Consider the following 27,262-nt stretch of genomic DNA (forward strand, 5'->3'; position numbering starts at 1 on the left):
GACCTAATTCTGTTCTCTTTTAAATTCCACTTTACTTGTAGAACCTACAGCAAATGTGTTCATGATTGCCTGGTAATTTTTTTATGTCAGTCTTAATATGTTCAGGCATTTGGGACTGTTGTTTCAGTGTCCTAATAAGTTAACAATGCAACATAAAGTTTACTTCTCCTAATCAAGACACATTAATATATATGCTGTATACACGGTATATATATATATATATATATATATATATATATGTATATTTATATATATATATATTGATATGAAACTCTAATGTAAAACCATTTGCATTAATGTTAGACACATGGGTCATACACCAGTACTTTTACCCAGGAGGCCACTTACATACATTAAATAAGCCATCGAGACAGTTTTTTTCGTGTATGAACTATTAACGGAGAAATCCGGGAGTCGCTAACAGCCGGATGTGAACACACTGATAAGCTCGGGGCAGTACAGTGAAGGCATTAAAACGTCTTTTTTAACCAGTAATACTGCTCAAAATAACACCAAACCTCTGCAGTAGCATGAGAAGAGTTCTTACACATTAACTGAAGCACCAACATTGTAGTTAGTGAACCCGGGGGTTTATTAAAAGAGTGTTTTCAAAGACTTACCTCTCTTTTGTGCAAACTACCCTAGTGGACACTCAGAGAATTGCAGTTTTTGGCACTTCCTTATTGGATCAAACAGGAAGTCGTTGTGCTGGGGGCTTGGTTAGACCCCAAACTCTATCATTTCCTTAACAATGTAGTTTTTTTTTTTTTTTTTTTTTCATTCACAACGTTAACCATTTGTTTAAAATGACTGTGGAGCGTCACCAAAGGGTCCTGTGGGGGTAGGCCATGTGAGAACGGGTTGCAGCGGTTCAGAAATGTCAAAAATGTAGAATGCTAACAATTTAATCTGGTAACTGAGTTGAATTTATTATTTTGATTATAAAGTTAATAGTTCCCGACCATGATTCTGATTGGCTGAGCTGCTTTCAAAGCGGTTGTAAAAAGAATTCTACATTGTGGCCACATCACAATTTCAGTATTACTGCACCAATTAGTCAGAACATAATCTCTATAGACAGGCATCTACGTAGGAATGTAGATTTGGGTAAATGAAGCAGTCTGGTTTCCATTCATAGTCCATGTAGTATATACCAATCACATCAGAACAGGTTTTGGTTGCATGCAGGTAAACAGTCCATGTTAGGAGCACATGCGGTGGAACACATCGACCGTCATGCAATCACAGAACCTATCTACCATCATCTGATGACGGTTTAACTTTATTGTTATTATTTATATGCAGATATCTGTTTATAGTGATGCCGTCTCTCAAGTCCTTTATCACAGTTGCTAATTGGATATTAAACAATGAATGCTGCTCAGAAGGGGACGTTTTGGTCTGGGTATCTATTGACAACACATTTACTATTATTTACATTTTTTTACTATATTTTGTCTCATTGTACCTTAGTTATTTACTAATGTTATATGTTATTTAATTACCTAGTTGTTCACTGTGACTACGTATGACATGGGTTGTTGGGAGGGATAGTGGGATTCATGTTGGTTTTTTTTTCTTTTTTACTTTAAAGCAGACGCTCTAGCTCAGTATGCTACTGTTGTACTTTTGCCAGTCTGCAAAAGAAAAAAAAATCTGGTAAAAGAAACAAAGGGCGCCTATGTTTGCAGAAAACCTGCAGTCCTTTCGCTTCATTTCGAGAAATACCAATATATTGTTTAATTTAAACAATGCTGTGACAGTAAACTGTTTTAAAATCACTGTAAACCCCAACCTCACTATAGCTGTGATTTCACAGTTAAATTAAATTAATTAATTTACACGTGGCTTTCATACACTGTGAAAGCAAATAGATGATGCCCTGAATAGGATAAGCAGTTACAGATAAGGACGGGTAATAGAGGATGTATGACCAAGATGTATAGAACGCCTCTCACTGGCACCAGTGGACTATGATTTGTGGTGGAGTCAATGCCATTCTCATTGAGTAGGACATAAACCTTCCACTCAGGGCTGCTAGGTGAAACGTGTCAAGGTCACAGTGTCATCAGAGATCCTCGGGAGAAAAAGAATTCAACCCACCGGACACATATAATCGGACAGTCCGTCACATTATTGCTTTAGTTGAAAAAAGACTTTTATTCAGTGCCTGGGAGAAACAGTACAGCATAATTTGTTATAAAAATGGGTATCCACAGGTTCAGTCAAGACAACAGCAGCACGAAGGCCAGGTAGGTCTCTGAAATTCAAATAAGGCTACTGCAAAGAACTGCACTCTCCTTAACATACTGGTTTTTCAGTCCTGAGCGCCCATGACAGCAATCACTCCAACAAAGATTAGCAGCAAACTAATCATTCCCAGCTTACTCACTGATAGGTTTTTATAATGTGGTTAAAGGGAAAATAATCATTTTAGATTCAAAAGGCTCAATTTCAGCTAGAGGGAGTCTTGATCTCTGGATGTGGGATTATTCATTGCAGTAGTGTCTGTGTCTAACAAGGTCATTTTAATGCGGTGTGAAGTAAAAGCATCCGAATGCACTTGAGCAAAAGCTGCTCTAACATTTACATATTTGTAGAATAATGCATACAAAAGGAGTGGTTCACTATGTGAGCTTGTTTTGTGAAGCAGTCCTGGTTGTGTAAAAAAGATCTGATCAGAAGCTCTTTTTTAAATGAATTTAATGTTCTGTGTTGCGTTGAATATAAAAGAGGGTATTTAACATTTTTTAATTTTTCCAAATCATTTTTTTACCTTACATAACTTCATTTAAAAATAAATATCTATTATCTTCTTTAAAATAGTCTTTAAAAGTTTGCTGTTCCCCGTCATAGCCCACAATTCTAAAATGAAATTGGAAAAAATGATCAAAACCTAAAATAAAATAAAAAAATAACAGGATGGATATAGCATTTGTATAAACAGTTCAATAGGTAAAACATTGACAACGTCAAAACAAAAAAAGAAAAACACAAACAACAAACGTAATATACAGAATAAAAAAAAATGGATACAATTTGAGAAGGCATTTAGCTTCTCCGCTCTCGCTCTGCCCGTTGGAGAAAATATGTGCCAATAGCCCCGAGAAAAAGGACCAACACCCCTCTGTTCAACCCTTCTCTTTGGCGTTTATGGAGGGGAGGAGCAGACAATGCAAAGCGTCTCTGCCAGGCAAAGAGCCACAGGGCCAGTTCACTGGACGCCACATGTTCACTGGGCGTGTTCTCGGGGAATCAAACTGTGTAGTAGGGCCCAGAACAAAAAAAAAACAAAGACAAAAAAAAGGAGGATGGACGGGATTTATTTTTTGGAGTGTGATGTGAAGGCGTTCTCAATGCAGAGGACGATGTAGGAACCGGAGCAGCTGCTGGAGGTTTGCTGCAGGAGGTGGCTGCTCTGTAGCGATGATGCCAGACCAGTCACAGCGTGGTCGCCCGCCCGCCATGTTTCACAGTAGTGGTCTGTTTGCCGGTGGCCTTTGTTGCTCGATCCGTGCCAGACCATTTTCTCTGGCCTGAAGGAAAGCAAAAACAAACACATAGGTCAGAATATGTACAGTATATAAAACATGTGCCCACAGACAAAGCCATAAAAGTTAACGAAATGGTAACAAAAGCAAAAGAAAGAAAGGCTTCATACTACAGCTATAACAGGGAAAGTCTTGCATGGGGGACCCTTTTGCAAAGTGACAGGGGGCCAATAACCAAACATTAATTAAGCAACATCACACGAGAAGAAGTGCTGCTGTACATCATCACAGCTGGGATTCGGTCGTAAGCATGATATTCTTATTTCTTTTATACAACAGTACTAAAGAAGCCCCCACAACAGCGACTTCCTGGTTGATCCAATAAGGAAGTGCCAAAAACTGCAGTTCTCTGAGTGTCCACTAGGAGTAGTTTGCACAATAGAGCAGTTTCTCATAGACCCCCATGTTAAACAGGCTGATTTTCACAGAATAATTAAACGGATTTAAGGCCTGGTACAAAAAAAACATTCTACTATGTATGTTTAGGTCAAATCTCCATGACAATACTTAGGAGGGTGAATTTTTTTGTAACAGGCTAGTTTTTATTTTATTGGTTAAAGTTTATGAATAATTAGGGGCGTGGCCTCTTGAGTAACAGCTAGTCTCTTGCCCTCACTTCTCCTTGGAGGCTAGTTGTCAGGATTAGCTGCTAACTCCGACATCTCGACCTGGACTGCGGTCATTCATGTGGTGGTGTTACCATAAGTGACAAGGTGGTTTTCTCTTCGATCGACTGTACCAACAGATGGTTAAGGAACACAACGTGTTAGCTCTGTTGTGCTAATTATGTAGCCGCACTTGCACCATGACTTTCAATACAGCCTACTATCAATGGCACATACACGAGATGCTAATCTGGACCACCGGAAGGATTCAGGCCGTGAGGGTCGGTATTTTACAGTCTAAGAGCATGGTACTGTGTTCAGTTTAAATTATAGATCATAAATGCTGGCTGCCTGCATTAGACTCTGTACCCTCTAAAAATTCCCGTTCCTGTTACAGGATTTTCCCACCCAGTCCAAAAAAAATATCTCATGATTGACTCCCACTCCCGTTTATCTAGTAACGTGTTGTGTTAGCCTAGCTCCCGGGCGGTGGTGCTAATGTTGCTAATTCAGTATACGTCAGGTATTTGTCAGCCAGATGGACGTATCTCCCTCCCCCCAACATCATATCAATGCCCTTTTTTGGTAAGAGGAAATGAGGTGGAGTCACTGTAACGTAACATCGCCCCTTCGTTTCCTGCTCTCCAGACCGCATTGAGCTCACTCTTTTTAATGGACTGAATGCCGGTGTTTATTGCCAAGTTGGTTGTCTTTTAGTGTTAGCTTCATTTTTCAGTTTTGTCTAGGTTGGCTGATGTGGTACTTTAATGCAGTCATATGAGCACACCTGGAGGTTTTTACTGAACTATCCACGCTTGTTTCCTTCCCTTTGACCTCTTCTGACAACCATTAATAATTTAACTCAAATGTTATTTATGGGAATATCTTCATCTTTCCAGTGCAAAGTTTGTTATGCTCTAAGATAGATAAGCCAACGACCCTTATTGTAATTCATTAGTCCAGTTCTCATTGAATTGCATCTTTAACCTTTCCACATTTGCTGTCCTCGATCATCTTTGCAAAGAGGCAAATCCAATCGCAGCCTCTCTGCACAGGTCAGGTGTACGCATGGGCGATTCTATGATTTGAGGACATTCTGGACTAAAGGGAACATCCCTTGGCATTTGTTTTTATATAAATACGCTCTATTGTGATGTTTTCCTTATGCACTTTGGCACCTTGTTCACATTCAAGTACAAAGAAAAGTTTGAATCAATTTATCCTCATCTGACGCTACCTGTCCCCGTAAATTGAGTATCACTGAGCTACATGTTAAGACGCTGAATTAAATGAAAAATTGTTGTAAAAAAAAAAATGAAGAAAGACTCACCATGCGCTGTCCCTGAGGATGTCTCTACCATCGAAGGAGTAGATAGGTACATTCTCCTTCATTTTGCTCGCATTGTCACCGAACATAGACTCCCAACTGTCGAACAATACTTGGTCCTGGAAGGGAGAGAGAGTTTAAGGACTTCAGCTTCATTTCTCCTCCATAATGTGTTCTTCATTAGGCAGCAAGAAACTCTAAATAAATGTAACTAGACAACTTTGAAAATGTAGTAATAAACCACAAGAATTTATACAGAATCATCATGAATGACATTAATCCTTTTAACTCTGCAACAGAAATGGTCCATCAGTGCCAACATTGGTATTTTTGCTGATTGCGATGTCACTTATTGGAGTGTCTGCAAATGCTTCATATCTCAAAAATCCATACAACCTAAGCTAGAAGGTTATGTCAATATTAAGTCATAAAAGTATTCAAATTGTGTCAGAAGTGAAAAAGAATACAAAAAGCAGACACGTATTTTAATCAAATTAAATCAAATTTTACCAAATAAACCAAAAGATTGTTAAATGTAGAGACATAACAAATATATTTCTTAATACTCCATAAGTTATTTTAAATCTAAACTTTTTTTCATAGTTTTTAAGATATAATGTTTATGAGCAGAAGGCGTTTTGATGGTTTCATCAGCAATTGCACTTTAAGTCATGAAATGTGAGGACATCATCGCAGATGTCGAGAGAGAGAGAGAGAGAGAGAGAGAGAGAGAGAGACAGACAGACGGAAGCCTTTTTCTGTTGCCGAAAGATCTTTTTATATATGATCATGTAAACAACAACCACTCGCGGCTGCTCAGTCTTTAAAGGGTTAATTAAAGAACTAGGGTTGGACCAATGGACGATAGTTTTGTGGATATTGTCATATGCCAATCAGGTAGACATCGGTCAACCCTTGTCAGAGCTACAGTTGGAATTGAGGTGTACTTTATGTTAAACTTAGTCTGTCCATTTCTGTGATGGTCAGCCTATCCAGACACTTCATGTTATATAAACAGAACCACTTTCACTATATTGTCACTTCCCCATCAGTAGTGTCTCACCTTCAGGTTCACGATGGGGACGCTGTCCCTGTCCGACCTGCGGACGATGGTGTAGAGGTCTTGAAGCTTGGAGGACAGGAAAGCTCTGAAGGTCCCCTTCAGGCCTATGGCACGGGCCTGCTGGAAGCAAAGGAAGTCTGCCCCGCGGATTCCTCGCATGTTTCCAGTTTGTGGGGCATTCAGGGCGATTATATGTAACTGGTAGAGGAAGACACAAATCTATTTTAAAATAGCTTCTTCTGTATGACCTCTTTTTACACATTTGAATTTGTTCAAGGATGTTAATATGAAATAAATTTGAAATGATTGTTGCTATCAGATAAGCCGTGTTTGACCCTTGCTCTGTCTAGAGATAGTGCTATATGTAATAAACCTTCTTTCTGTCAAGTAATAATAATCAACTAATCAGTACACGATGCATAATGAACATGAGCCATAGCTTGATTATACTAATAAAGCTTCCCCTCCAATCTTCTCCCATGTCTATTTCTACATAGCCTTTTTATAAAAGAGCATACTCCACATTCTCCTCAGTTATTCCCAAAAGCAATATACATGTTTGCCTCAAAAATGTATCTAATCTGAAAACTGGAGAAAAGAAGCAGTAATTGGAATGTGAATGAGAGAAAAACAAAGCAGGTGCTTGTTATACAAAGGTCAATAATGACAACAAAAGAGAGAAGAGATATACTTTCCTGTCCTATGAACTTTTCTGTGTGGATTTTGTCCATTCTTTTGCTATAAAGTCGGTTTCTCTCCTTCATCGTCTCAAGTGTGCAGCAGGGAGACCTCTTTCTCCCTACCACAAACTGCATTATCTCCCCAACAAAAACCCTCTTTCTCATCACTTATTTAGGGAATGTAAAGTATTTTAAGGACATGGTTTACACCAATGTATCATTAATGTAACATTATACCCTCACAAACTAACCGACATTTGTATTCATCTCCTGCTTGAACTCTACTCACTCCTGATGCTGGTGGGTCCACACGGCCAGCAGGTTGCACCACAGGTGGGCTGGGTCGTCGCTGCGGTGTTACAGGGTATCTGTTCTCCGTCTGTTGGGTGGCTAGTCTTCCATCTGTCTGACCTGTGTGTCTCGGGTCTGGGAATCTGGGATCGTACTGTGGGGGGTATCGGGGGTCTGCAGGCGGGTGCGGTGGAGGCTCAATGGGTCGTACGGCAGAACCTCCCTGGGAGTAATGGCCAGCTCCGTTGTTGTTGTGGGACTGGTCCTGGGACTGGGGGTACAGGATCACAGGTGGAGGCTGGACCTCTGCTACCTCGTTCTCCTTTAAAGGAAAATAAGAGAGATTAAAAAAGATTGTTTAAAAGAAAATACAGGCAACATATATGGTCAAATATTGTATTTTTCTTCTGTAGACCTTACCAGATCTCTGAAGAAGGGGCTGTAATCACCAAGCTGAGAGGAGAGAAAAAGCGGTTAAGCAAATACTGACATCTCACTATGAATTCATCACCTGATCTGAACCGTATTACAAAATAATGTATAGTATGTATGTATATTGTCTCAATACCAAGGTTGGCTCAAAAACAAAACTTTAGCAAGCCCTTTCAGAGTAAAGGTATTTTACAGTTGATAATTCACATACACAATAACAATAAATTGCTTAACATTACGTTTTGAGCAAAAAGCATCATTCAAACGCAAGTTATTTGAAATAATAATAATACATAAATAATAAAAACACACAACCAAAACTATATTTAATGTATTAGTTGATAGAATGCTAGTCATGCTAATTTCATAAACCAGAGATATGGCTGCATGAACTTCTGATTTGTTTTGCCCCCTGGTGGCCCAAAATCTATTACAGCAAGTGTAATTATACTGAAGCTCTTTGGTTTAAATGCAGGTTTTGAGCTCTATAATAAAACTCAAAGCACTGCATCGTCTTGAGTGAAAAGTAGATGACCTACCATGACTTGCCGCAGTCCACCGCGCACTCTCAAATAGAGATCTGCTTTGTCTATGATGTAGATGAGGCTGCCCTCTGCCTGGCGTCTGGCAGTAGCTACCATCGTGTCATATGATCTTAAAACAGTAACCTGTGTAAAACAAACAAACATGGTGTTGAGCTTTTGGTTAACATAAATTAAATAACTAATAAAAGACAACTGCTCTTAAAATAAAACGTTCTGACCAGCTCTGAACCTCAGTACCTAGGCACCACCCCTTCAGCAATTGAGAACTGTGGGGTGCATACGGGTGTCATGATTTGAGTTTTTTAACTTTGATATCATGATCAGAAGGAATGTTACTGTTTCACATTCTTTTACAAATATTAATCAGGGAATTTACAATCATTTATTTGGTCCTGCGCGTAAAACATGTCAGCCTGCTTTACATTGAAGATAGAGGGTTCAACACATACTCATAGAACTGGAGTTACATCCAGGTAACTACTGCAGCAACATGACAGATGATGCAGTCACTTTTAGACAACAACTCTCTGCTCATTTTGTAGACATCCAAAATGTTCCCACACAGCAGATTTAAGCTGGCTGATATAAGAATAGAATGTCATTTCCCGCAGAAATTTTTAAAGCTCTTCTTCTGAACGCTTAAAGTGAGTGGCATGCTTTCTCATACACAAATCAAACCAGACGCACACACACTTGTTACGTACTATCGAGATGGGATTTCAATGCACACACAACCACTCGCCACTTAATATGTTTTCAAAGGGCAACAGTACAAGAGTCAGGACACAATAAATATCGTAGCTTCTAAAATTCTTTCAGTTATGAAACTGTGACATTATGAAACTGCGATTATGGAACTTTCTGTTAATCCTGACATCTGTACTTGTGTGCTTCATGTCTTATCAAAGGGTGACTTTGGTCATCGGATTCAACAGACATTGTTCAGAGTTCATTCGTGAAAAGCTGATTGTCAATGCCAGCCTAAAGGTCCCAACACTTGTTGCGCCGGCCATTACATTCATTTCCTATGGACGGGGCGGCAGCACCCAATGTAGCGGCGCGCACCGCTCAGATTTGCCTCTCTGCCGCTGCGCTCAAAGTTCAAATCAGTTGAACCTTGACCTTGTTGCTGCTGATCTTTCAAAAGCACAACCAATGAGATAGAAGCTTTGAGTGTAACGTTTACGTTTCCAAGGCAACCGGAGAGCGACATTAAGCCGATTAGAAAGATGGAGGAAAAACTTATTGGCCCTCATTTATCAAACAAACGTGAGGCAGAAAAACGTGCGTACAACCATTTCCACGCAAACTTCAGCATTTATCAATTTGGATGTGAGCGGGAGCTACGATAAAATCTCACGTCAGGTCTGAGATCGCAAATTTGAGCCTGTGGATTTGCGGTGCAGCACAGCAAAATCTGGCTGAAAATAATGAACAAACCTCAGCTGTCATTAAGCATAAGCAGTCACATATTAAGAACAGTTCAAAACGGATTCTTAAAACGAATAAAAAAAATAAAAATTGTGGTTGGAGCAATTGATTGTACTCATGTGCGTCTGAAGGCACCATCCATGAATGATTATGCATTCATCAATCGCAAAAACTACCACTCAATAAATGTACAGGTGATTTGTGATGCCAAGGTATCGCTTTTAAACATGGTGGCCAGGTGGACGGGGGAAACACACAATTATTTTTTATTTCAAAACAGCATGGCTCCAGCCCCCTGCGACCCCAACAGGGACAAGCAGTTGAAGATGAATGAATGAATGAATGTGTTGGCGCGGCTGCAGCAAGGCGCACTGCAGAGCCAAAGTCATCTCCTCGGTTAGTGGCTACCCTCCATAAATTGCATTAAATCAAACAAGGTATCAGATGATTAACATCTTGGTATGGTTCTTCTAGGTGACAAAGGTTATCCTCTAATGGAATACCTAATAACCCCGCTGGCAAACCCCGCTACAGAGCAGGAGCGCAGGTTCAACAGTGGCACACACGCACCCCGGTCACAGTGGAGCGCTGCTTCGGGTTGACCGCCTCCGTTATTGTTTTCCATACAGTGTTTTTATGGGACCCTTTTATTCCACTCTTAAGACTGCCAAAAAGCACATCTATATTTTGCTCCATCTCGGATGTCAGGATGCCGATCTGTGTGTCGGAAATGTTTCTTTTCGTACCAGTGTTTCTTCTCTACATGTTTGACCTCAGTGGGCGAGGCCTCCAAACCAGGAATATTTAAGGGCGTAAAGTGTTAATGACGATGGAATTCAGCCGCCGCATTTATCAAGGCGTACGCTGAGATTGGTCAGATACGAATGTTTCATAAATCACACGTGTGTCCTGTCGTACGACCAATTCTGCGCTCAGATCTGCGCCTGTTTTCACGCAAGATTGATAAATTAGGGCCACTGTGTGTCAGAGTTTCCCAAACTATTTAACGTTAAATTAAAGTTGTTTCATGATCTGGGAAGAATACGTAATGATGGAGGTTTATAGGCGTCACACCAGGTTTGTGAATAGACAGTTTACGAGCCAATGGTTTTAATACTAACGTTGATTTAGCCGTTTACTGGGTCTCTGCTTAACCTCCCGGTGAACCCAGTGCAAAAAGCTTATCATGTGAAGGCCCCTTCAAAGTCACATGATCCGCAGGCAGTAATGGGACTTACCCCAGAGGAGTGACCAGGACTTCCAGGTGGACCAGGAGGACCAGGGGGTCCAGGAAGACTCACGGCTTCAAATGAAAACAAAAGCTTGTTAATGTTTTGGCTTTCGAAGAGCTCAAGTTGAGTTTATCTCCAGTAACCAACCAGAAGAGAGCAGACAGTAGCTTTAGGTTAAATCCACACCAGGCGTGTTCAGTTTAGAAATATCCAGAACATTTAAACACAGAAAAAGCTGCTTACAATGATTGGGCCTATATGCTCCAGGATGTGAGGGGGATCCTTGGGGTCCTGGAGGTCCAGGTAGTCCTGGAGGACCTGGGCGGCCATCGTAACCAACCCCTGGTGACCCTGGTGGTCCCTGGGGTCCAGGAGGGCCCAATACAGGTTCTCCCTTTGGACCCTAGCATGAAAGACAAAGGTCTTAGTTACTGGAATGCAGTTTTAAAATGTCTATCATCTAGCTCATGACTTGGGTTTATCTGAAAAATTGGTCATGAGCTTCCTGTACAGGAAAACCCCAAAATCTTCTGACAGAGTAGGATTTGGGCCTGTAAATACACAACAGACATGTTACTCTCTGAACTCACCTGTAGGCCTGCCTTGCCAGGAGGGCCTGGTGGGCCTTGTACTCCTCCAAAACGTGGGTCATAATATCCACCACCAGGCTCTCCCTTCTCTCCCTTCACACCTGTGTCACCACGCTCTCCCTTCAGTTCATTCTGTTGAAAACAGTTAAACATTTTGAATTACAGAAAATCCAGCATACTAATGACTAATAACGAATAATGATGAATAACTAACGGACTGGGCGTAAAGAGATATATTAGTTTACCTTGAATGTGTAAATATCAAAATTAGAGGCAGTTCCTGGAAAGAACAAAGGTGTTTTAGAGATTAGGTACTAATAATTCACTTGAACACAGTCCTGCAGAGAAGTGGATATGTATGTAATAATGTTACAGTATGGATATTTAATGCAAACTAAGATTTACCTGGGATTCCTGGATGTCCTTGGTTACCACGTTCTCCTTTTTCCCCTTTAGTTGCTACAAGAAAATATTATTTTTAACATTAGGAGTTTTCAGAATGGAGGAACAAAGTTCTAAGACAGTTCTACAGTAAGAATCTCACTTTTTTTTGTATTCGAAACCGCAAGATATAGCAATAATGATAGTTCTTAGAACGCCGTTTTCAAGGACTTTTTAACTCCATTTTCAGAGTAGCTGCTCTTCCAGGACAAGAGGGACGTTGAGTGAAGTAGGTGTACGGTGATTGGTCGAACATATGAGCAAATGCAGCACCGGCAACTGCCATTTAAAAGAAAACTGTTAGCTGTGTAAACAACAGACAGAGAAGTCCAGGCTTCATTGAGCATGTGTGCCGGGGAATACAACACGGTCAATTTTATATTATATCTTCTTCTACTTCTTTGAGTTTTAATGGTTGGCAAAGCAGCTTAAAGGTGCATTACCATCACCTAGTGTGAAGCAGTGTGTGTTGTATGTCCCACAGAAGAGAGGCTCCTATACCAACTAGGGGTGGTAATCGAGAACTGGTTCCAATTGAGAACCGGTAAAAAAAAATGGAAAATCGGAGGCTTATCAGCTCCTTTTATTGATGCTGGCATGTTTTTCTGACAGTTGTGTATTTCAGATCAATGATGTCAAACCCAACCCCCACCACAGCGACTTCCTGGTTGATCCAATAAGGAAGTGCCAAGAATTGCAGTTTCATAATAGAGCAATTTCTCATTGACCCCCATGTTAAATAGGCCGCTTTCACAACATAATTAAACCTATTTAGGGCCTGGTGCAAAAAAAAACCTTCTACTTTGTATGTTTAGGTCATATCTCCATGACAACACTAAGAATATTTTTGTACCAGGGTAGTTTTTGATTTATTGGAGGTTAAAGTTTTTGAATAATTAGGGGCGTGGTCTCTTGAGTGACAGCTAGCCTCTTGCTCTCACTTCACCTCAGAAGTATTTGTCAGCCAGATGGACATATCTCCCTCCCCCCAACGCCACATACATGTCCTTTTTTGGTAAGAGGAAATGAGGCAGAGTCAAAGTCTGACAAGATGGCGACTCTTGTAGGCGAAGAAGATTGGATCAATTTGAGTGAACGGACGGCGAGAGGCTACATCCATTTTTTATACAGTCTATGTGTCAAAGTCATGCTTCTACGCTGCTGGCAACTTGCAACAAGAAGGAGTCATGGCAGAGAGGAAGAAACGGTCATGAAAGAGTTGCATCCTAATAACTTTAATAACAAGATTTCCTCTTTTGAAAACCGATATAAGAAAGAAAGCTGTACAAATATTCTCTCATTTCTACACTGTGGTCAGACTCAGATAATAGAATTGTTTAGATTATGCTGAAAACTTGCAGGTAGAAAATTGATCAGGAATCAATAAGGGAAACTAAAAAGAAGTGTAACGTAAACGGCACCGAAAGCAGCGTCGGTATCAATGTAATCATACCTACACCCATCTCTTACACCAACCACATCACTTCAGCGTTCCTATTGGCGGTTGCAAATGCTAACAGAAAAAAAAACCTCAAAGATATGTAGTTTTCGGCGGAGCTCCCCAGTGAGTCCCCAGAATAGTTTGGTCTTTAGATGCCAAAATTAAGGAAAACTATTACGCAAAACTATTAGCGTCCTGTGTCGCTGACAGTGATGTCCCCTGTGTTTTATCAATTCATTTTTTAAATCTAGTCCAAATTGACTGCTTAAACTCTTGACAATGGAGAGAATATCCCCTTCCGGCTGAGGCAGATGGATCAAACTGGGACTAAGATAGAAGTGTTCATCTCTGCAGACACTTTAAACCCTTTCTAAATCCCTCTTCCTTGACTGACACTTTTACTGAACTTCTCCATTCTGATCCCTCTTTATGATGCAGTAAAACATTGGTGCTAAAACAACAAACAGTGTGTGTTGGAGGTCATACCTGGGTAATTCCTTGAAGTTTCATCATAGCGCTGTGAGCAGAGAGAAAAGATGCTCAATTAAGAAATAGACAGCACCAGCCACAACAGAAAAAGATTTGTCTAAGGTTGATGCTTAATTATGCACTTAGCAGCTGACTTAGTGGTTTCACCAGACAACGAGGCCTTTACAGTAGAACAAAAGCAGCAGATAATGACTGGTCATTAATGCTCTCATTACTTAAATATGTTTTGCTCTCAGCCACCAAATGGTAGATGGGAATGAACTGTGTTACAATCAACCAATAACTCTACCTAATACATTAAATATCCAAAGTTTAGTTCAAGGTACAAGGTTTAATTACATTGAAGCGATCCAAGGAAATGGCTGGTCCAGGGGGTCCAGGTGGTCCAGGTGGGCCAGGGACTCCCTGATGAAAACAAAGTTATTCTCTCTTAGTGGTGAGATTACTGACATACCATCAATAACTTGGACAGTGTTTTGATATTTTTGACAACTACTGTGACTTTGATTTCTAGCATGGAGTAAAAACTGGTGTGGGTTTTTTTATGTTCTCCTAGCAAACACTGACCAGTCTGAGAAATGTACAGATGCTCTGGAAGAATCCATTCACACTGAGGAATGTGTGCTTACATGTAAATCACACAATCACACAAATACAGAGCAGAACAGCTGACTTTTGCTGTTTTAGAAACCCAAGCCTTATATCTAATTTATCTTAATGAAAAGGTGGTACTTACAAAATAATGTGTAAAAAAGTAGTAACTAGTTATTGAGCTTAAAAAGAATATCCATGTTGCCATTCAATTCTCAAGCTTATTTAAAGCAAACTTCTGAAATGTCAAAAAAGAAATGTGAATAACACAAATGTTCATCAACTGGTTTGGAATGATTAAAGTAGCGAAGTAGTTTGGTCAGAAGTTGGTGGCTGTAGGAAGTAGACCTAGAGGTTGCAAACCTGAAACAAAACAAGTCACCTTGGCCATCTAACTATCTACGAGAGAAAACTGGAGAGAGGTCTTCAGGAATTAGTTTAAGATTAGGCACGTTTCTATAGTGCTTTCATGTCAGATAGTGTCAGACAGATTTTTCATGCTGTCTGGAGACGAAGACACTTTATTGGAATAATCTGGAATACGCTGACCACGGAAACAGCTGATCATGTGAGTTAAACATTTGTTCGCTACGTAAGAACTTATGACTAAGGTGTTTCCATATCCTGTTTAGCCTAGCAACTCTTTTTTGACGAAGGCAAAAGCCACCACAAGTGAGCTTGCGAACATTTTTGCTCAGTTGAAGACGTTTTATTGAACTTTGCTGTTTCCATAAGATTTTCTAATGCTATACTTTAAAACATGTATACAAAAATGAGAATGGAGATAGGCTACTGAGGGTTTATGTGCATTAAAATAAACAAGCTTACAATCTGACTAAAAGTCAGTTAGTGATGCTCAATATAAGACTCTTTTAGAGAGAAGACAGGTCACATTTAGTTTCATTTGTGACATTATAGGCTGTGCCTTTATTGCACAATGGCATGTCTTGGGGGTTTGAAAGTAAACAATGTGATGTCATACTGTATCAACTTCTGCCACTGTCAGATCTGTCTGTCTAAAGCCCAGTTCAGACCAAAGAATAGCAACGCAACTGTTTTTGAACGTCGCAGGTGAAAGTTGCAGTGGTGTGAACTGACCCGTCTCGTTGTAAATCTAACCGGCTGATGTCACCAGCGATTCAACTTGTCAAATCTCCATTAGCTGGTTTTCGAAGGTAACACACCTCACCTGTTTCAACAGCCAATCAAGTCATAGCAAAGTCCGCCGGTCAAGTCACTGACAAACTGTCAGCTGGTTGAAAAGGCTGTTATGAACGGGGGTTCAGCGAGTGTGTGTGAGAGTGAGAGCGAGCAATACAATGAATAAGAAGAGGGAGCGCAGTAATCCAGAACAAAGCAGTGAATCAGGGAAATAAAACGGTATTTTCTCTTTTTCATCTTTATAAGAATGCAGCTGTAGCGAGAATCTCACTGTCTCTTTCCTCATTCATATTTGATGATGCTACAAATTATATCCAGCTATGAAAAAAAGCCTGAAAGGTCGGAGGTTAGAACAGAAGTACAGAGAGGCGTTGCTATGGAAATGATACACCGTCTCGTCTCATTGGTCTGAACGGGCAGGTTTCAGAATGTTGCAGACCTGCACGTTGCAAGCAGTTACAAGTTTCAACTTGTTGCGTTGCGTATCTTTGGTCTGAACTGGGCTTAAGGCATCGATGATACTATTAGCACTTACTGGGTAGCCGAAACCAGAACCGACTCCTGCCTCGCCTTTCTCACCCTTGTACCCATTTACACCAGGGCGACCCTGAGGGGAGAAAGTCATGGATTAATATTTCCCTGCACTTGGAAAAAACACAGAAATCTACAACAGGACAGTATAATGAAAATGTGGTACTTACTATAAACACAGAAAAGCTTTGAGAAAACATAAGGCACCAAGCATGGGGTACTTACAGGTCTTCCAGGCATTCCAATTTCACCCTTTAATCCAGGAGGCCCATATGGACCCTACGACAACAAAATAAATAAAAACAATAAATGACTGGAGAATGAAGTGGGAGTTAAATGTTATTTCTTTCATTGCATTGGTGTAGATATCTTAGACATTAATGCTCAAACACTTACAGGGGGGCCAAGAGGGCCAGAAGATCCTCTGTCTCCCTACAGGCATGGATAAGGAAGCAGATTAGTTTCATCAACAAATGTACCACCGTAACACAGCCAACACCATTGGACATAAAAAGAAGCAACATATCTACTTTATTGGAAGGTGGGTGTAAGTGTTTCTATTTGCTCTGTTATGTGAGAGCCAGAGAGAGTAAAAAAGCATAATCAAATGCAGTGAGACTCACCTTCAGACCTGTTAGCCCTTCCAGAGTGAGAAGGTTTCCATCAGGTCCAATTATTAAACCAGGTTCACCTTTCTCACCCTGGACACAGAACAGCAGCAAGGAGACAACATAGACTCAATCACAGGGTCTCGATCATGATGATGATGATGATGAGTGGCAGAATTTATAGTTGAGCAAACACATAGCCAATATGTTACCTTCACTCCGTAGCCTGGAAGGCCGGCATCTCCTCTGTCACCCTTTGGTCCAATAGGGCCCTGCAGGATTAAGACAACACAAGTTCTCAATTTGCAAGAGCTCAGAGTAACAGTGGTTTGGCAGCAGGAAAGTATTTGTTCCCCCCAGATCAATTCAAGCCCTTCCAATAGTCTATACAGTGCAGCTTGTAAACTGCTGAGCCACTGTTTAGATATTTAGTTTAGAAATTAGTGGATGAGATGTGGTGTGTTAAATTATCTGGAGGCATTATGCAATTTTACTGTATAAAAAGAGCTTCTTCTTTTTACCTGTGCAGCAGTTTGCTTCCAGGTCATTGCTGTGAGTTGTGCTGTGGTTGTGAGGACGTGTTACAAAAGAGTTCCCAGGCAAAATTCAGCATACTGAGTTCGAACCAGTAATTAAATAAAAAGACCAAAGCCAACAATATATGTTCTCTTCCAGCAAGTCTTGTCCGTGCAACCAAGCCTGTACCACAGAGCTACGTTGTTGTCAAATTTCAATTTACTTTTACTGTTTGAGTAACCTCTTCTTCAGTGCCTTAAATTTCCATTTCACTGAAAGTCTGTGAAAACGTGGTTTAAAATCTTAAAGGTTCTGTACTTGACAGAACATAAATATAGCAGAAAAGAAATAACTGCTATGTATAGTTTTATTGGCATCTCCTTTTTCTACAGCTGGGCACAATCCAGCGAGAAGCAATGGCAACATTTGCCTGCAAGGTGCCATCATCTTAAACAAAGCATGGATCTGTGAGAGCGATCTAGGTTTATTGTGTCATTAATCATTGATAAGATAAAGATGCCACAGGAAAAAAATGATACCAGCGATCACCTGCTGGCTGCTCTGCTGTGTGTTAAGTATATTTTATGGTGTTTGTTCATTCACTTGTAATAGCACTGTTGTTTTTAGGTCAGCCATGTGGTCAAGGTAGGGGCACACGCCTCTACAGCTACCTAAGTAGTGGGGCATGCGGCGTATGCACTGGGAAAATGGGTTTTCAGGGGCCGTATTCACAAACATCTTAAGGCTAAGAGTAGGTCCTACGGATGAAATAGCAGCATCAAGGTTGACGTCTGCTTCCTCTATGCGAGCCACCATTGTTGTCTGAATCACAACAGTCGCTTCTCTACTACGTCACATCTATAAAACCCCGACCGGCAGTCCTGATTGGCCTGACCATTTTTTGCGGACCTTGAAAACACTCAGCTATGGAGCGATCCTAGATGGTTGAGTGGAGCTAGGTGGAGTCAAGAGGGAACGAAAGTCATCTGGCGAGAGTCAGGTTATAGGACAGGGGAGGGAAATTGGAAAGTACTGAAAGTAACACACAAAAAGACTCAATGTAGATTAACAACAGGAGACAATGAAACAACACAAAGGGCATTAATGTGAAGTAAATATACTTCAGATTTAAGGAGATGATAAGGGTAAGGGTGTGTAACACAAGGAGACTCACAGGGAATCCAGCTTGACCCGGTAAACCAGGTTCTCCCTGTGCAGGAAAACATATTTAGGAAGGAACACATGTACACATATTAGTTCATAAGATTGGCGCTCTGTGTATTCTTAACTATCATGCATTCATTCATTTTATACTAACTTTAAAAAAAAAAGCATGTACACTCAAACACAAACAACATATTTCTGCCCTGATTGGTCTGACTCATTCTAAAACGTAAACTTTGAAATAAATGCAGCTTTAAGTGCAGATATCGAAATGAAAACAGATATAGCATTTAGGATGTTTGTCTGTCATGTCTCAGTTGACAGCCCACTCTGCAGTTAACACCAGATGCATTTATCTCAGTTTGCAGGCAAACATTCATCATCTGGTGTATGGATGGGAATTATTAAAAGGACAGCAAAATGAGGTGAAAGCCTCATATGAACACAAACACTATGTCTGTGCAGCCCCACACACGTAAAAAAATTAAATATTATCAACTACAATGTCAAAGATTTTAATATATTTGGACCAGAGTTGTTTCCTGAATTAAACCTGAATACAAACCTGACGCCCAGAATTACCAACAACACCGTCAACCTGTAGTGACACAAAGAGAACCAAGTAAGGATGACGAAGAATGCCATCACGCCAAAACGGCTCTGAGTTTTGGATCCAACAGGAGCGTACACATTTTATTACTGACATTGCCAGATGTCTGGTAAATGATTTGTCCCGGTGGTCCAGGTGGGCCGGGTGGACCTGGGAGTCCACTTCCATCCCGACCTGTGTCACCCTAAAATCAGAACACGCATACACAGCAAAAAGATGAAAAGCTGTCCCACCTAGTAAAACAGCACTGAGAAATGAATCCAATCCTTTAGTTTTTATGTTTGTATTTAACATAAAGAATATAATAACGTACATATTAGTTTGTGTTTGTTTTTTTAATCTTTTTTCCTTTTAAAATAACTAAAAAGAACATACAGAAGTGAGATGGTATGCATGTTGCCGTTCAACATTATCTTACAGACAGCTGCTTTGTAGTGTAGTGAATGTACACATGAACAGATATTTAGGGGTAAAATAATATTCACCCTCTCTCCTTTGTCACCTCTGTCACCCTTTGGTCCCTGTTAAATTATAGAGGAATGAGAGAAATAATACGTTAACAAAAGGTGAAAGCACTGTTTGTCCAAATACCTGCTTCATAAAGATGAACAACCCTCTTATTCACTGAACACTAAAGACAGTAAAATCACTGCTACTATCATGTTATATTACGTTAAATGAGATCAGACATTAAAATGAGTTAAGGTTTCATTCGTAATGAAAACTATAATTCATTACTTAAAGGAATACTTCACCCTAAAATTGATCATGTTTATCATTTACTCTACCATTTACCTTTAATTCTTGAAGATTTTTTTTTAGCTCGCATGTTTCCATGATGAATGAAGATCAGTTAATTTTCTCCATATTTGGATTTTTTTGTTCACTACGAGAAAACCAACTTTTTTTCCAGGATTCGGGGTAATGCAGGGTCAGAAATTGATATGCAAATGATCATTTTGAGGTTGGAGTATTCCTTTAAGTAGATCAACATCATGCCTCGACGGAAAACATTTGTTTTTAAATATCAAATGAGGGAAATTTGCTCTTTTCAGTGGTCTCAAAGGGTTTAAGACACACAATCAACATATGGTAGCACCCTTCCTGAACAGCAAAGGCAAAGGCCCATCCAAATTCAGCCAGATATATTGCACAAAAATATATTGGGTATACAGTATCAGCAACATCATATTAACTCAAGGGTCATTTCATGGAAGTAGAATGTGACGAGAACGGACTTTCCCATTCAAACCAATAGGATGATCAGTGTGGTGGCCATGTTTGTATGTACTGTTGTCATTGCAAAAGACTGTGACCATTGAAGCAATATATATCTATGGTCAGTGCACAGGTGGGAGTTCACTTTTCTTTTGAACTAGTCTACAAACAGTTTAACGTATGTTCTACTATCATTTTATGTCTATGGGTCATTTATTAGCCCCAGAACTGTCTTTGGCAGTGGATGACATACAGTAAACATGAATAACAACTGAGCCATCTCCATGACAACTGATAATGATAAAGACCATGCCATGCAATTGAAAGCTCTGGAAAAAGCTAGTATGTGGATCTTGTTGAACTAATATTTCCAAGGCCGTGAATGAACCTCCATGCTAATATTGGGTAATACTTCTAATAGTCTATTTAAAGCCATTATTACCTACCACTGATGTAGCACACCCCTACTATAAAACTGTGCTTGAACTTGTTCTGCACCGCTGGAAACAGCAGTAGGATGTGCAAAAGATGACCATTCTTTGTCCTCAGTCCAAAAGTCCATTTTCTTCCCTCTATTATAGTTTGTTTTTCATTAAATTGGTTGACACAGGGTTGGCCTTTTCTCCAGTTACTGCATCTTGCCAACAGTTGTATGACATCAGGCTGCATACTCTGTTTTGTTTCCTGGCTGTTTCCCTAAAAAACGGAATAATAATTTTCTATTGCATAATGTACTCAATACACAGGACTTAATTACCTGCTGTGGCCACAGGGGTAAACAGACATTAACATTTGAGAATGGCTTTTTAGGCTCTGATGTTGTGAAGTCTGCTACATATCAAAAAACAAAATAAAATCATGAACCTTTACCTTTAAATATTATTTTTATGACAGCTTAATCTGTCTGTAGTGTTGCATGGCAAACCATATGCTCTGTAACATCACACAGCTTTCAAACATCCAACTGTTTACACTTAAAATTGATGTGTGGCGGTCAGATCACAAGTGGACAGCAAAAGTGTAAACGACCGGAACAGGGTGAGTTATTTACTGGTTACATAATATATTATAATTACACAAAATATTGATACCTGAGGATCCCTATTTTTAGTTTGTCAACAAAGCTCTTACGTCACTCCTGTGGTCACCCTATGTGTATAAATGACCTCTCCCCCCGTTGCCTTTACCCATTGTTATGAATTAATGAAGAGGTAAGTGGAATTGTTTAGTAGGTGCCCCGATTTCCATGTTAGCTTACTTACTTAACTTAATGCTTACTCTTTTATGTGTGTTCTTTAACTTTCTAAGAGCTGAAGTTAACAGGATTTGTCATTGGTGTTTTTGTTTGATTTAACGTGTCAGTGTGTCAGAATAAAGGGAGATCACCTCCAAAGAGATCCTGTTGGCCTTGGGCAATCATTTACACAACACAACACAGAGAAACTGACAACACTAGCCACACCGGTTACACGACTACCAACAAGCATTCAAATATATTCCTGGTGTTAACACTAATGTGTCCTGATGCATCCCCGACATGGACATAACAGGAGAATACTGCATCGATGCAGGACGTCGTGGTTAACTAACACACCAACGCTCTATGACTTGCCCATTTTGCAGTGAGTTGGACGGGATGTTGCTTGCTCCATTGTTTTGCTCTATGGAAGGAGATGTGTTGCATTCCCCAGCTGTACCGACACAAAAGCTAACGTGATTGGCGAGAGTGTGGATGAAATAATTGTGCCCTATGACCTTCGGGCAGAAGAAATCTGAACACAAGAAGTCAGTTGGAGATTTATGATAGCCACAGGTGTGAACGGCGATGTGTCTCGGCTGTCCGCCTTTGCTCTAATCACTGAAACGTATTTTAAAAATGTAAAGTGTAAACAGGACGCATTACTTCTGGTATCCAGCTGGTGTATGAAATATTTTATTTATTAGATGTATTTTACCTGAGGTCCAGGGAAGCCGTCCAACCCTGGTCGTCCATCTCTTCCGATAAGACCTTCACTGCCCTTCTGACCTGGTATCCCAGGCAATCCAGCTTTACCCTGCAGAAGTACAAGATACACCATTGAAAAACAAAATTCAGTGAAACACCAAAAACAAACGACCTCATTACTGCCCATAACGTGAAAAGTTTACTTGTACTTGTACATCAGCACCAGACTCTGCAGCTTTCAGCTACTCTCCTCTCATTGTTGTGCTTTAGGGAGTCCATACAGAGAGTCCACCTAGTTCATGTGCTGTGTTACTATGAGTTTGTCCTTCTATGGCATTTATTTCCATACATTCTACTTAATAAGCATATATATAGACTGGAGATCAAAATCAGAGAAGTTATTATCACTTGATTTATACCGAAAATGATAGAATATCCGCTGTGGCTGTACCACTGCTGTACTAGCATGTTTTTTTTTTTTTTTAAATAACCAAGGCACTTCAACAAAAACCTTTATTTTGTGAAAAAAAAGCAGTGAGCAAAATTAGAGAACACTTTCAGATGCCTAAGGTGACTGAATCCCTGAGACAGCAGGTTGTCCAGATGAAGGCCAAAGGGATGACCCTCTCAGTCATCAGAGAGAGGTTAAGTCCATTCATTTAAGTCCCTCAAAAAGGCCGGTCGTCCACATAAAACAACTGCATTAGATGACAGGATTATGAGAAGACTCTCAATGGGGAATCGGTTCAACAATGCAGCTGGAGTTGCTCACCAGTTCAGTGCTGAACAGGGAAAGGATCTGTCTTGGCACACAGTGTCTCGTTGTTTAAGACAATTTGGACTGAAAGCCCACTCTGCATTGACCAAACCTCTCATCAGTAGAAAGAATAAAAAGGCTAGACTTGTCTTTGCTGAGGAGCATGTTGTGTGGACAGAAAAGAACTGGTCCAGAGTGACTTCAGTGATGGAAGTAAGTTCAATATATTTGGGTCTAATGGGAAACATGTTCATCATAGGACTGGGAAAGACTGAACTAAAAGTGTAAAGAAGTCAATTAGATTTGGAGGAGGAAGTGTCATGGTCTGGGGGATGTTTTCTGCAGCAGGAGTTGGGCCTCTTGTACAGCTACATGGCAGGGTGAGTGCAAATGTTGGGAACCTTCTTCAGCAAAATTCAATACATTCACTGCAACTGTCTCCCAATCAGCTGCAATTTTCATGCAAGACAATGCCCCCTGTAAAACAGGTGAAGCAGTTCTTTGAAGCTGATAATATTGAAACAATGAAATGGCCAGAGTCTAGATCTAAACACCATAGAGAATCTCTGGAAAATCCACTGCGACAAATTTAAGTCTAAGAAACCCACTACTGTTACTGAACTGTGGAAGAGACTGAAGAAGAATGGACCAAGATCAAACCAGAGCAGTGTGAGAAACTAGTGATGTCCTGTGGGCACAGATGTGCTGAAGTCATTCAAAGCTGTGGCCTCTACACTTCCTGTTCATTTTTTAATCATATAGAAGAAAACATTGTTGAAATTTACTTTTCTGACACAGTGGTTACTGTTCTCTAATTTAATCATTGTTTTTTTTTTTTAACAAAATAAAGGTTTTTGTTGAAGTGCCTTGGTTATTTAAAAAAACATGCTAGGACACAGTTGATATTCTACCAAATTCAGAACACTAAAAAATAACAATCTTTCAGCATAAATCAAGTATTAATACTTTGTTCTCCAGTGTGTGTGTGTTTGTGTGTGTGTGTGTGTGTGTGTGTGTGTGTGTGTGTGTGTGTGTGTGTGTGTGTGTGTGTGTGTGTGTGTGTGTGCGTATGTATTCTTCTTGAATTTAATTTATGTATTTTCTGCTTCTTTAGACAGGGCAAAGACCTTATTTGGCCCTCAGAAATCAATTAAGCTGCAGCAATTCTTTCTCAACCCCAATGATTTAGAAAACAAACACGTCAAATGACAGCTGTGGAGAGCAGCAAGGATACACCAGTAACCAAACCTGAATATTAAATAAACTTATTAAGACCCTTGACGGTGTGCAATGGCTTAACACTTGCTATCACCTAAAGAGACCTTGGTTAAGTCCCCGGTAGGTGTAGCTCAGGCTTGTTTGTGTGTGTTCCACTATTTTCACATACTCAAAACAAGACATTTTGTGATCCAGTACTTTGCAGTAAAAGTAGAAAAACCATGTCAGTTGGAGAAGGAAGCAAGAAGTCCGGCTCATGACAAATTGGTTACTTACCGGAAGTCCAGGCAGGCCATGAGAACCCTGAAAGCAAACAGGTTTACGATGAACCCATATGATTAAACTGATTAAACAAATGTATTAAAACATACTGCTACACCTGTTAACCGGTTTTGTTTTGTACTTAAACATGTAACTTTTTGCTATTGCTACCATGAATACTGTCGTAAGTGTAGACACCCAGCCTGTGTTGTAGTGATGACTCATTATCTGAGCTACTTTAAAGTGAAATTCCGGCGTAAAATGATCCAAGGGTCTTTTTCGGCAAATGCCCTCATCAACTAATCCATCAATGCAGTTTTTTCATGTAACAACTATTGACTCAGTGGCGGCTGCTGGTCTTTCAAGGAGGGGAAGCTAATTTTTCCGGCCTACATCATAAATGTGCTTGTAATATGGGGACTAAAAAACAACAATTACTGTTGCTATAGTATTTGAAGTATTGCTCATATTAAACGTTGTCTGTAATGTGAATAATTCAAGATAATGTACATCATCTACCAAAGAACCTGAAGTATTTCTTCAATAAGCAATACTGACCTGTCTTCCTTCAGGTCCTCTGGCACCAGGGAGTCCATTGCTGAAACCTCCACCAGAGCCTTCCATGTCATCCTTTAAACACCAATAAAGATTTTATGACAAACAGGCAAAAACCTTTTTTTCGGTTCCATTTAATTTTTTTTTTTTAATTATTTCAGGTCACCTGAGATGATTAAAGATACAGACATACACATTCCAGCGTTAAATAGGCACTGTTTTTGTTCTATCATGAACATCTTTTCATATTTCCATTTTTTTATTATCATGAACTGTCCCAGATAACCTGATAAAACCTAAAACTGACTGAGATTTTGTCAACTCTACCCATCACAAAAGCTAATAGAGAACTTACAAATCCAACACGATAGCTCAGTCCAGGAGGCCCTGGAGGCCCAGGTTGCCCAATTGGTCCAATGGGTCCAGGCAGACCAGCCAGTCCAGTCTGCCCTGGAGTTCCAGGTAAACCAGGATCTCCTTGAGATCCCTGTGGGGTGAAATAACAGTCATAAAACTTAAATAAATGCAAAGTTTTCATCTTCCCTGCATCAAAGCATGGTAAGGTAGTATGGATTTGTTTAAATTCACTGTCTAATAACCTTGACCAGTGTCATGCAGCATTTAGTATGAGTCAGTGTGGTTTAACAACACGTAAGATAATGTTACTGCACAAACACCCATGCTAATTGTTCTGGGGCCAAATTCAGACGTCACCAAATGTTAAACCAAACCACAGCCAGCACTCAGATTAAACCTTAAGTCAAGTCTTCAGCTGACAATATATCAAAAAACATTTGCATATTGTTGGAAGACATAAATCCTCTTTGATGGCTGACGTGCAGGAGCTAAGTTACCTGCAGATGTGAAGGCTTAGGAAAGAAGGAGGAGGATAAATAGTGGGGCAGCAGATTGGTGAGAAAAGAAAAGTAGGAACTTGGCTGAAGGAATGAAAGGGATGACAAAAGCTTTAGAAATAGTTGGATGAAAGATTGATGTGCCATTCTAGTTATCAAAAGGGCATTAGAGAGCTATGGTATCCCAAAGGCATGTCACCAACTTACACTCCAATTTATGTACCTTCTTCTGTGGATTATGTCTTCTCTAATGCTGCTTACAGCAACAAAGGCATTTTTGCATTTTGTTGTGTTTTGGAGTGTAGATCTTACTGTAAAGCTAAAGCTAGTTTAAGGTAAAAACATTTTTTAAAAACAAGGAAAACAATTAAGGTCATAAATCCACACCTTCTCTCCAACTGATCCTGGAAGACCCAGCTCGCCTGAATCACCCTAGTGTAGGAAAAAGTTTATAAAATAAGAGTCAAACTGACATTTGAATTCTCTTTAATTAATCTGTACCAAAATATGAAACACAATGTTGCTATTGAGCTGGTTTCTACCAATTTTCACAAGAGGATAGAAGTTTTGGGGAATTTTTTATGGAAATAGCAATAAAAAACTTCAAGCATCTTTGTGAGTGGTCCCCATGGCAACGGCTGGCAGACATCTGACAGCCAGCGCTTAGGCCGCATATCTTATTTTGTGTTCACACCAACCGTGTAAATTTGCTTCACTAAGCATTATTCACACAAGTTTTGCATGTTCGCATTGTGCTATTCGCGCCATTAGAGTTGCCCACTCAGAATTTGCATCTATTTGTGTGTAAAATTGGCAATTCAGTGTCTCTTAACATTTCTGAACTTTGAGAACTGGAACCTAACAAGTGCCTGACTTCCGCTTGGGAAGCTAGCCTAGCTTGCTAATGTCAGCACTAATTCCTCTTGACATGTTTTGTCAACATCTGCTGAGTGATTGGCAGCTCCCATTCACTCAGTGTTGCATTATAAAACGCAGGAGGGTCCAGCTATGATTGGCTGTCTCTTCCACTGCTCCAGTTATGGTGAAAACTACTGTCAAAACTCATAGCACTAGCTAGTGTTATCCGGCTGTCAAGTCTGAGGTAACACCCTTTCAAAATACGATTTCCGGGTCCAAACACTCCATTGAAACAAA

General features: G+C 40.0%; 1 protein-coding gene across 2 annotated transcripts in view; it reads right to left on the reverse strand.

Annotated features, from left to right (window-relative positions):
• Positions 1 to 2,186: 2,186 nt before the first annotated feature.
• col18a1a (collagen type XVIII alpha 1 chain a) overlaps positions 2,187 to 27,262 on the reverse strand; it is a 106,424-nt gene continuing 81,348 nt past the window's right edge. For both annotated transcript variants that reach the window (XM_083922063.1, XM_083922062.1), the window contains 27 exons: positions 26,495 to 26,539; positions 25,609 to 25,740; positions 25,257 to 25,328; positions 24,714 to 24,740; positions 22,473 to 22,571; positions 19,785 to 19,820; positions 19,394 to 19,483; positions 19,255 to 19,287; positions 18,700 to 18,735; positions 17,222 to 17,281; positions 17,025 to 17,102; positions 16,798 to 16,833; positions 16,627 to 16,680; positions 16,406 to 16,477; positions 14,458 to 14,523; positions 14,116 to 14,146; positions 12,153 to 12,206; positions 11,993 to 12,027; positions 11,748 to 11,879; positions 11,401 to 11,560; positions 11,164 to 11,228; positions 8,489 to 8,617; positions 7,938 to 7,970; positions 7,516 to 7,839; positions 6,547 to 6,744; positions 5,487 to 5,602; positions 2,187 to 3,536 (listed from right to left, as the gene is read on the reverse strand). In XM_083922063.1, the coding sequence (XP_083778189.1) occupies positions 3,323 to 3,536; positions 5,487 to 5,602; positions 6,547 to 6,744; positions 7,516 to 7,839; positions 7,938 to 7,970; positions 8,489 to 8,617; positions 11,164 to 11,228; positions 11,401 to 11,560; positions 11,748 to 11,879; positions 11,993 to 12,027; positions 12,153 to 12,206; positions 14,116 to 14,146; positions 14,458 to 14,523; positions 16,406 to 16,477; positions 16,627 to 16,680; positions 16,798 to 16,833; positions 17,025 to 17,102; positions 17,222 to 17,281; positions 18,700 to 18,735; positions 19,255 to 19,287; positions 19,394 to 19,483; positions 19,785 to 19,820; positions 22,473 to 22,571; positions 24,714 to 24,740; positions 25,257 to 25,328; positions 25,609 to 25,740; positions 26,495 to 26,539 (2,427 nt within the window). In that variant the 3' untranslated portion in view covers positions 2,187 to 3,322. The remainder of the gene's footprint in view (positions 3,537 to 5,486; positions 5,603 to 6,546; positions 6,745 to 7,515; positions 7,840 to 7,937; positions 7,971 to 8,488; positions 8,618 to 11,163; positions 11,229 to 11,400; positions 11,561 to 11,747; positions 11,880 to 11,992; positions 12,028 to 12,152; positions 12,207 to 14,115; positions 14,147 to 14,457; positions 14,524 to 16,405; positions 16,478 to 16,626; positions 16,681 to 16,797; positions 16,834 to 17,024; positions 17,103 to 17,221; positions 17,282 to 18,699; positions 18,736 to 19,254; positions 19,288 to 19,393; positions 19,484 to 19,784; positions 19,821 to 22,472; positions 22,572 to 24,713; positions 24,741 to 25,256; positions 25,329 to 25,608; positions 25,741 to 26,494; positions 26,540 to 27,262) is intronic.

This window comes from Echiichthys vipera (genome assembly GCF_963691815.1).
Source record: "Echiichthys vipera genome assembly, chromosome: 10".
In the NCBI taxonomy this organism is placed as follows: Eukaryota; Metazoa; Chordata; class Actinopteri; order Perciformes; family Trachinidae; genus Echiichthys; species Echiichthys vipera.